General features: G+C 46.6%; 1 protein-coding gene across 1 annotated transcript; it reads left to right on the plus strand.

Moving 5' to 3' along the window:
* The first annotated feature begins 980 nt into the window (after window positions 1-980).
* LOC140421889 (uncharacterized) lies at window positions 981-8,920 on the plus strand. The gene is made up of 2 exons (XM_072506855.1): window positions 981-1,391; window positions 2,802-8,920. Exon 2 carries the CDS (start codon window positions 3,157-3,159, stop codon window positions 3,994-3,996), a length of 840 nt encoding a protein of 279 aa, XP_072362956.1. The 5' UTR covers window positions 981-1,391; window positions 2,802-3,156; the 3' UTR covers window positions 3,997-8,920.
* The last annotated feature ends 2,028 nt before the right edge of the window (window positions 8,921-10,948 follow it).

Here is a 10,948-nt window from a genome sequence, read left to right on the forward strand (position 1 = left end):
AAGAGCCTACCCAAGGTCAACACCTCCACCCTATCCCCATAACCCAGTAACCCCATCCAACACGAAGGACAATTTTGAACATTAAGGGCAATTTACCACGGCCAATCCACCTAACCTGCACATCTTTGGACTGTGGGAGGAAACCGGAGCACCCGGAGGAAACCCACGCACACACGGGGAGAACATGCTGACGCCGCACAGTGACCCAAGCCAGGAATCGAACCTGGTGTTGTGTTGGGTGTTCTGGTTTACAAACAAGCCAACAATGCTGGAAGTGGTGTAACGCTATTTTATTAACTGTTCAACTATGCGAACATACTGTAAACGTGGGTATAAGCAATACCAGCTTAACTGTGGACCCTTTCCTATCACTAGCTATGGTGAAGCACTCAGCCCATGGTGAATGTCTGTGATGCAGGCTGTGAGCTCTGTGCTCCGAACTGGCTGCTGCTAGAATCAGCACATCTCTCCTGTCCCTGTCTTTATAGTGCGTGTGCTCTCACTGGTGATTGGCTGCGGTGTTATGTATGCTGGTTGGTCCTACTGCATGTCCATCAGTGTGTGTATGTGATTGCACCATAATGTACTGATGTATATTATGACACCTGGGACCCTGGAGCTGCGAAGCAATTGTGCTGACCGCCATGCTACCATGCTGCCCCTTAATTGAATTGGCCCTTAATTGAAAACAAAAGAATTGGGTTCTCTAACTTTTTTAAAAATCCTCATTGATTTGAACCCAAAGTGGAACCTCTGATGTATTGTCCCCCCTCCCCCATCGAGAACAATGGGGGCGGAACCGGAGGACTGAGGCAGACACCTGGTCCTCCAGCCAATCAGAGTGAATGAGGGGCGGCGTCTACTCCGGTTGATTGTTCCCTTTCCCAATCTGCACCAATAGGACGGAGGGACGAGGCTGGAGAACTGTGATAGCCAATCAGAGTGAACAGGGGGCGGGGTTTACCGGCATTGTTTGTTTTTCCTCCCCCCCCCCCCCCAATCCTACGCTTGGGCAACCAAGATGGCGGTCGTTCATCTGGTCCTGGTCCCTGGAGCCAGAAGCCCCGCTGTTGCAGACCAGGGAGCTGACAATTATTCTTGAGGGTTTGCGGGCCCACAAAGTGTTTTCAAATCCCAGCACCCAACTCCTGACTTTCCCTCTGCTTCTCCCACACGAGCAGGGCCATCAATGCCAACGCGCATGCTCCAAACACCGAAACTAGCGCATGTGCAGAGGAGAGCCCGCCCCCTGACCTTCCGGCTGAGGTGTTGACCAATGGGTAGAGTTGGAGACCGGAAGGACTCGTGTCCTGCAGCCAATCAGAGCGCGGTCTTTGTGTGAATGAAGATTGAGATTCACAGACTGAAACCTCCTCCTGTCACCAACATCTGTGAGTAAAACACTTTTCTTTCCATTTTTCTCATTCTGACCTTCAATTGGTCAATTGCAGCAACTGAAGGGAAAGGAAGTGAATCCAGGGAGGGTGCAGACTCTGCAAAGCTTGGCCCAGGTCTATCTCTCTCTCTCTCTCTTAAACACATTGACATCCTTTGCTCCCTCAGCTTGACACATTTATTTGTCTGGCTAAAAGGATGCTCTCTTTCCCAGTGTTCACAATTAAAGGCTGCTTTCCCCAGGAGATGACTGACATTTAAGGGGACAGTAAATTAACATTGGACAGAGATATCTCTCGTGTTGTTATATGATACATATTAGATATATTATTAATGGTTCTGAAAAGAAGATTTATTATTATTTCCAGTTGTGTAATATTGTGCTGTAACTACGTTATATATTTCCAGTCATCTCCTCCCTCAGAGGGTTGTTAGTCTCTGGAATTCTCTTCCACAGGGACCAGTGGCGTCTGGGGGGTCATTGAATATATTCATGGATGTGTTGGACAGATTTCTGATTGACGAGGGAGTCGAGGGTTATGGGGAACAGGAGGGAAAATGGAGAGAAAGATGAGATGAGGAGGGATTTCCTCACTCGAGGACGTGGTGAAGCTTTGGAATTCTCTACCCGAGTGGACTGTGGAGCCTCAGTCATCAAATATTTTCAAGACCGAGATTGATAGGTTTCTAGACTAGCAGCTATCAAGGGATATGGGGGATAGTATGAGAAAATGGTGCTGAGGTAGATAGGCCAATGATCTCACTGAATGGTTGAACAAGCTCGATGGGCCGAATGGCCGACTGCAGCTCCGATTTGTTGTGGTCTCTGTGTCCAGGACAGGGAGCAGTGAGCATGGATCTGTCAATCCGCCTGAATCAGCACCTTCAGAATTGTGATGGTGAATATTCGGTAGTGAGAATAGAGAGAGAATGTGTGGGATGGGGATTTACAGCTTTTTGGAGAATGTGAGAGGAAATGTTAGGGGCAGCACAGTGGTTAGCACAGTTGCTTCACAGCTACAGGGTCCCAGGTTCGATTCCCGGCTTCGGTCACTGTCTGTGCGGAAGCTGCACATTCTCCCGGTATCTGTGTGGGTTTCCTCCGGGTGCTCCGGTTTCCTCCCACAGTCCAAAGACGTGCAGGTTAGGTGGATTGGCCATGCTAAATTGCCCTTAGTGTCCAAAAAGTGTTTGGAGGACAGGGTAGAGGTGTGGGGATAGGGCGAAGGTAAGCTTAGGTAGGGTTCTCTTTTCAAGGGCCAATGCAGACTCGGTGGGCCGAATGGCCTCCTTCCGCATTGTAAGTTCTATGATTCTATGAAGAATGTTCCATACAACCTCGAATTGTCTGTTCTGAATTTCTATCCTGTACTGACAGTGATGACTTTTGAAAATTGTTTTTACAGGATATTAGAAGTGGAGGAATTACAGACAGAAATCTCAAATATTACATCTAGATCTGACTGAGTCACTCGTTTTATCTTTACCTGAAAATCATTGGCCTTCAATTTAGAAGGAGAAATGTTTTTCTATTCTGTCGATTCAAGAGATTTTAACCATCAGTGTGACTGGAAAAGCACCAAGACACACACACCCAAGTGAGAGTGTTCCAGAGCACTGACTGTGGAAAGAGCTTTAACCAGTTACACAGCCTGAAAACACATCACACCATTCACAGCGGAAAGAGACCGTACACGTGTTCTGTGTGTGGATGAGGCTTCAACTGATCTTCCCCTGAGATACGGGGAGACGTAAAACACGATGAAACCATGGAACTGTGAGGACTGTGGGAAGAGATACAGATCCCCATCGGAGCTGGAAACTCACCGACGCCTTCACACTGGGGAAAGGCCATTCACCTGCTCTCAGTGCGGGAAGGGATTTCGTGATTCATCCACCCTGCAGATACACCAACGCGTTCACACGGGGGAGAGGCCGTTCACTTGCTCTCAGTGTGGGAACGGATTCACTCGCGTATCCCACCTGTTGAGACATCAGCGAATTCACACTGGGAAGAAGCCATTCACATGCTTTGCATGTGGGAAGGGATTTATCCAGTCATTCAACCTGCAGACACACCAGCGAGTTCACACTGGGGAAAAGCCATTTATATGCTCTGAGTGTGACAAGGGATTCCGTGATTCAACCTCCCTGCGGAGGCACCAACGAGTTCACACTGGGGAGAGGCCGTTCTCCTGCTCTTTGTGTGGTAAAGGATTCAGTGATTCAACCACCTTGCGGACACACCGGCGTGTTCACACTGGGGAGAAGCCGTTCCTCTGCTCTGATTGTGGGAAGGGATTCAGCGATTCTTCCAGCCTGCGGACACACCGGCGGGTTCACACCGGGGAGAGGCCATTCACTTGCTCTGATTGTGGTAAAGGATTCAGTGTTTCATCCAGCCTGCGAACACACCAGCGGGTTCACACTGGGGAGAGGCCATTCAGCTGCTCTGCATGTGGGAAGGGATTCAGTAATACATCCCACCTGCGGAGACACCAGCGAGTCCACACGGGGGAGAAGCCATTCATCTGCTCTCAGTGTGGGAAGCGATTTCGTGATTCATCACATCTTCTGAGTCACCAACAAATTCACAATTGATTGCAGGGGTTGGATTTGTTGCCAATTTAATGGAATACTATCCCACCAGAGTCGCCAATAATGTTGCTTTTTATAATATGTTATATCCCAACAGCGTCGCCAATACTGTGGGTGTTTCTATTTCTCTTACTGAACCACAAGGCTTTCCCGTATATCGGTCAAATGACCACACAACCAGTTAGTCAGTTCAAGGTCAAAGATGGTTTATTTACACACAAGGGTTACTTCGACATGCAAGCACAATATACTACAAGTTAAACTACACCTATCGACTACAATAACCTATACTTAACTTCAGGCAACCGGCAGTGTGCAAGTGGATAAGGCCTTTATCTTGATCACGTGGCTGGTTTGAAGAAGTGGCTCTGTATCTGCTGGGCTCATCCGTCAGGTAGCGATCATTGGTCGTGAACTTGGCTGTCTGGTCGTTATGATGCAGTTGGGCTGGCACAGGCCGGATTCATAGGAAACTGGCACAGGCCGGGTCCAAAAGAGGCAGAACACATGGATGTGTGTCTTTTTATCCCTCTAGGGTTTCGCGCTCTTTGGGACGGTCCTTAATCTTGGACCCAATAGTTCGACAGGCTTCGGTCACTGCCTTCGATTTTGGCCAATAAAGGGGCGGGTGCCTTGGTAACTGGGCGGGTCCTCAGCGGTCATTGACCTTGGCAGTTGGGCTCTCTGAGTAAAGGGAGTGGCGCCGATCAGTCTGTGGCTGTACCGGTTTCTTGATTGGAGTCCTATTGTTCTGGGGAAATGGGCCATTAAAATGCAAACGAGCGGGGGTTTCGATCAGGCCTGGTTACCTGTGTTTCAGATACACATAGCCTCTGTATCTGTCGGAGTCCTGGGTTGGCCATAATTCCCATAGTCCTTTGTAGGTGGCCATCTTAGATGGCTACAGATTCTGCTGTTATTGTTTCTGCTCTTGGTTACCCCCAGGACTGCATTTTATTCATTCTGTCAGTTGATCAATGGGGAGGGTCGGAGGGTTTCGTTCTGCTGGACTGGCCGGTCTCACGACTTTGCCTCCAGTGGGCTGATGCTCTTGAGCCTTGTGGCAAATACTTGGCTTCAAATTTCACAAGGATCACAGAGTGAAAGAATCTTTGGAAGTTTGAAGATATTTAGTCCCCATTTTTGTTGCAACACCCCAATGAATGCCATGTTGCCATGGAGATGCTCTTGGTGGTTATGTGGTTCTTTTGTTTAATTTATCACACAGCAGGAAACTGTCGAGGGGCAAATTGTCTGTGGCAGATTAGGAAATTGCAATAAAACGTCTGATGATAGACAGGTAATTACTAGCATTTAAGGAGTCACAGATGTTTACAACATGGAAACAGGCCCTTCGGCCCAGCTTGTCCATGCCATCCAGTTTCTATCACTAGGTTAGTCCCACTTGCCAGCATTTGGCCCATATCCCTCTATACCCACCCTGCCCATGTAACTGTCTAACTGTTTTTTAAAGGAAGAAATTGCACCCGCCTCTACCACTGCCTCTGGCAGCTCGTTCCAAATGCTCATCACCATCTGTGTGAAGAAAGTTCCCCTCTGGTCTCTTTTGCAATTCTGGTCACCGCATTATAGGAAGAATGTGGAAGCATTGGAAAGGGTGCAGAGGAGATTTACCAGAATGTTGCCTGGTATGGAGGGAAGATCTTATGAGGAAAGGCTGAGGGACTTGAGGCTGTTTTCGTTAGAGAGAAGAAGGTTAAGAGGTGACTTAATTGAGGCATACAAGATGATCAGAGGATTGGATAGGGTGGACAGTGAGAGCCTTTTTCCTCGGATGGTGATGTCTAGCACGAGGGGACATAGCTTTAAATTGAGGGGAGATAGATATAAGACAGACGTCAGAGGTAGGTTCTTTACTCAGAGAGTAGTAAGGGTGTGGAATGCCCTGCCTGCAACAGTAGTGGACTCGCCAACACTAAGTGAATTCAAATGGTCATTGGATAGACATATAGACGATAAGGGAATAGTGTAAATGGGCTTTAGAGTGGTTTCACAGGTCGGTGCAACATCGAGGGCTGAAGGGCCTGTACTGCGCTGTAATGTTCTATGTTCTAATGTCTTGTACAACTTCAACAAGACATCCCAACTCCTGCATTCAATATACTAACCAATAAAACCGAGCATACTGAATGCCTTCTTCACCACCCTGTCCACCTGCGTCTCCACCTACAAGGAGCTATGAACCTGTACTCCTAGATCACTGTGTTCTGTAACTCTCCCCAATTCCTACCATTAACTGAGTAGGTCCTGCCCTGATTTGATCTACCAAAATGCATCACCTCGCATTTATCCAAATTAAACTCCATCTGCCATTCATATTAACATCTATTGATTTGTTTAAGAAACAAAAATCCAGCAAGAAAAGAGATGTAGCTGTGGCTCAGAAGAAAAGTTAAAGATTCCATTAAATCAAAGGAAGAGGCTCATAGAGACCAAAAATAGTTGTAAGCCTGAGGATTGGGAATTGAAGATCGTAGAATCCCTACAATGCAGAATGAGGCCATTCCGCCCATTGATTCGTCACCGACCCTCTGAAAGAGCACCCTATCCCCGTACCCTGTAACCCCATGTAACCTTTGAACACTAAGGGACAATTTAGAATGGCCAATCCACCTAACCTGCACATCTTTGGACTGTGGGAGGAAACCGGAGCACCTGGAGGAAACCCACGCACACACTGGGAGAAAGTGCAAACTCCACACAGACCAGCACCCAAGGTCGGAATTGAACCCAGGTTCCTGGGGCTGTGAGACAGTCGTACTAACCACTGTGCCGCTTTTTTTGAGTTTAGCGAAGGAGGATCAAGAAACTGAGAAAGAGAATATAGAATATGTGAACAGACTGGGAAGAAATATAGAGACCGACTGGAAAAGCTCCTATAGGAATGTGAAAAGGAAAAGATTAGCAAAGACTAAGGTGGGTCCATTCCAGACACAGACAGGAGAGTTTATAATGGGGAATAAGGAAATGGCAGAGAAACTAAACAATGTGTGTCTGTCTTCACGGAGGAAGATACAGAAATTGTCCCAAAAACACGAGAGAACCAAGGAACTGAAAGAGATTAGTGTTAGTGAAAATGTAGTACTGGAGACATTAATGGGGTTGAAAGTTTGAAAAGCAGCCTCCACCCACCCTTCCTCATCTCCCCCATCAGCATATCCTTCTATTCCTTTCTCCCTCATGTCTGTATCTAGCTTCCCCTTCAATGTATTCATGCTGTTCACCTCAACCTCGCTGTGGTATCGAGTTCCACATTCTCACCACTCGCTGGGTAAAGAGGTTTCTCATCAAATCCCTATTGGATTATTGAATCTCTTCATAATCTTAAAGACTTCCATCAGGTCACCCTTCAGTCTTCTCTTTTCTGGAGAAAAGCAGCCCCAGTCTTTCCTGAGGGTGAAATGCTCTCAGTTCTGGTATTATTCTTGTGAATCTTTGTTGCACCTTCTCCAGTGCCTCGATTTCCTATTTCTAAATGGAGATCACAAATGTTGACAGTGCTCCCAGTGTAGTCTAACCCTGGTTCTAAACAAGTTGGCATAACCTCCCTGCTTTTCAATTCTATCCCTCTAGAATGGAACCCTATATATGGACTCCACACTTTGGGAAAGATGTGAAGTTCTCAGAGAGGGTGCGGAGGAGATTTATGAGGGAGTTGGAGAAACCAGAGCAGCTGAAAGTTCTCTCCCGAACATCTGGAGGGTGGGGAATGCGGCCATTCAGCCCATTGAGCCCATGCTGGCTCTCTGTAGAGTAACCCAGTGAATCCCATTGCCCCATTCTATCCCCAAATCCCTGCAGGTTTATTTCCCTCCACTGCCCATCCAATTTCCTTTTGAAATCTTCCATCATCTCTGCTTCTGCTGCCCTCGTAGGAAGTAGGTTCCGCGTCATTAGCACTCGCATTACATGTACACAAGACTCCCAGAGCACAGAAGCAGTCCATTTGGTTAATTTTACCCATGCCAGCTCTTTGTCCAACTACCCATTGAATCTCATTGTCCGACTATTTTGTTTGCTAATCAAAAATGCAACAAATTCCCTTTTGGAAGGTACAGTCCAATCAGCTGCCAGCACCATTTATAGAATGTGAATTCCAAATCACAACACCCGGCTGTGTTTTACAACAAATAATTGTATTGAACAGTGGAGCGGGTTTGAGAGGCTGAATTGCCCATTCCTGCTCCCAGTTCATGTGTTTTAAGAAAGAACTACTGTGGCTGACTTCCCCATCCAGCCCTTGGTATGTAGCACTGTCGGTAACAGCACCCGAAGCACAAATATGGTGTTCATGATCAATAAGGGGTTTCTTGATTAATATGAAGATCAGGGGTTATAGGGATAAGGCAGGAGAATGGGGATGAGGAACATATCAGCCATGATCGAATGGTGGAGCAGACGCGATGGCTCAAATGACCTAATTCTGCTCCGACGTCTTATGAACTTATCAACTTATAATTGTGGATTATAATGTGTCTGGGTTTGAGTGTTCGAAATGATGTCAAAAACATGGTTATTACACAAAATTAAGATTCAATCTTTATCAATGATTTTGGTGAAGTCACGGAATGTAATATATCCTAGTTTGTGGAGAATTCGAACAAAGGTGCATTTCTATAGCCCCTCTCCTGACCACTGGACTTCCTAAAGTGTTTGACAGCCGATGAAGTACTTTTGAAATGTATTCACTGTTTTCATCTAGGAAACTGTAAGTACACATGCGTAATTAGTTTTAACTTGTTATTTTCATAGTGTATTCACTGTCATAAGTAACAAGGTCAAGGAAGCTGATTTAACCTCTAACATTTGGCTTCCTGCAGCCATTTCATATTCTGTATCTTTTCTATATTAACTATGTATTGATTTCATGTCAAAAGCCAGTCATTAAACTGATGATTATTTAGTAGTGAACATTAATTATTGTAAGTGAATTGGCGGATTGGGTAATTATATTGTAAAGACTAGATCTTTATTTTAAAAAGGTAACACTTTCAACCAAAATGTTTCTAGAAACTGCAGAGCCAGCAGAATTTGTGGAAAAAGTTATTTTATAATTTTGATAAGCTACAGGACATCATATTCTGCCAAGAATAAGTGAGGAAGGCAGTGGAATAGTGGTATTGTCACTGGACTAATAATCCAGAGACCAAGGTTATTGCTCTGGGAATCTGGGTTTGTGTCTGGCCACGGCGGATGACAACATTGAAATTCAATAAAAGTCTTGCATTAAACGTCTGATGATGGCCATTAAACCATTGTCATTGTTGTAAAAACCCATCTGGTTCATTAATGTCCTTTAGGGAAGGAAATCTGCTCTCCTTATATGGCCTGGCCAGCATGTGACTCCAAATCCACAGCAATGTTGTTGACTCTTAAATGCCCTCAGTTCAAGGGCAATTAGGGATGGGCAATAATTACCGGCCGAGCCAGCAACCCCACATCCCATGAATGAATAATTTTTAAAAGGCTCATTGTTCAATCTGAACGTGAGCAAAAAAGAAAGCTGTTGCATGCCACAAACTGTCTTTTTGAACTAGTGGATCTTGTATTAACAAATGTGTTAATTTTGGATACCGTATTAATTAGCTTCCAGTCAGTAATAGATGATTGAATGACCCTTAATTGAGATAGAATTAATGAATCAGTAGTTATAGTAAAATACTGAGTTTTATTTGCTGTAAAAAATGTAAAAGCTTAATTGTGTGTGTAAAGAATGTGCAATGAAGATAAATCTACTGGCAAGAGAGTCCTTCAAGCTCTGATTAGCCTCAACATTTGAAACTGTATGAATAAGGGATTGTATAGAATCAGATAAAGGGACTTCCAGTGACGGTGGGCGGGAGGCGGCCGCACAATGGAGAGCCCCCGCTCGGGAACGGCAATTTCGGGGCTTTAAGCCCGGTCCCAGGGTCCACAGAGGCGGCAGAAGCAGGGAGAAGGCACGGAGGAGGCACTGAGAAGACACAGGAGGGGGAAAAAAACAAAGAAAAATGTTGAGGGTGAGCAAAAAAACGGCCAAAAAAAAAACCAGCTGGAGGTCCGTCGGGGAGTGGAAAGGTCACCGCGGGGTCACCAGGAAAAATGGAGGCTGGAGCACCAGGGAAGGCCGCACTGTTTACGGCTGAAGAAATAACCAAGGTGATGGCTGCGGAATTTGAAAAGCAGTTGGCGCAGATTGCGAAATGCATGGAGACGGTGAGGAAGGAGATGAGGGAGGTTTTGAGTGTGCTGGTGGAGGAGGCGGTTTCCCCGGTGAGGACGGAAGTGGCGAGCGCAGTGGCGGAGGTGCGAGAGCAAGGGGAGGCGCTGAAGGAAGTGGAGGAGACGTGGAGACGTTATTGCAGCACGGTGATCAACTTGCCTCGATGGGAAGGAGATACGGAAGGTGATGGATACTAACAAGGATCTGCGAGGAAAAATGGAAGACCTGGAAAACAGATCCAGGCGACAGAATTTGAGGATTGTGGGGCTGCCCGAAGGAGTTGAAGGACCGAAGCCGGCTGAGTATTTTGCCGCGATGCTGGCAAAACTATTGGGGGAGGGGGAGGATCCCTCCCGATATGAACTGGATCGGGCTCATCGGCCGTGGAGGCCTGTACCAAAGGCGAGTGAGCCGCCAAGGGCAGTGACTCTGTGCTTCTGTAGGTACAGGGTGAAGGAGAAGGTCCTGAGCTGGGCCAAGCAGAAGCGGGTGGTGCAGTGGGCTGGAGCTGGTATACGTGTATACCAGGACTTTACGGTGGAGCTGACAAGGAGGCGGGCTGCCTTCAACCGGGTGAAGAGGGTACTGTACATTAGCAAGGTGCGGTGCGGCATTGTATATCCAGCGAAGCTGAGGGTGACTTACAAGCTCAGGGACTTTTATTTTGGAACGGCGGAAGCAGCGGAGGAGTTTGCGAAAGCAGAAGGACTGTGGCAGAACTGACAAATTGAG

Source organism: Scyliorhinus torazame, chromosome 5, assembly GCF_047496885.1.
Source record: "Scyliorhinus torazame isolate Kashiwa2021f chromosome 5, sScyTor2.1, whole genome shotgun sequence".
NCBI classification, from domain to species: domain Eukaryota; kingdom Metazoa; phylum Chordata; class Chondrichthyes; order Carcharhiniformes; family Scyliorhinidae; genus Scyliorhinus; species Scyliorhinus torazame.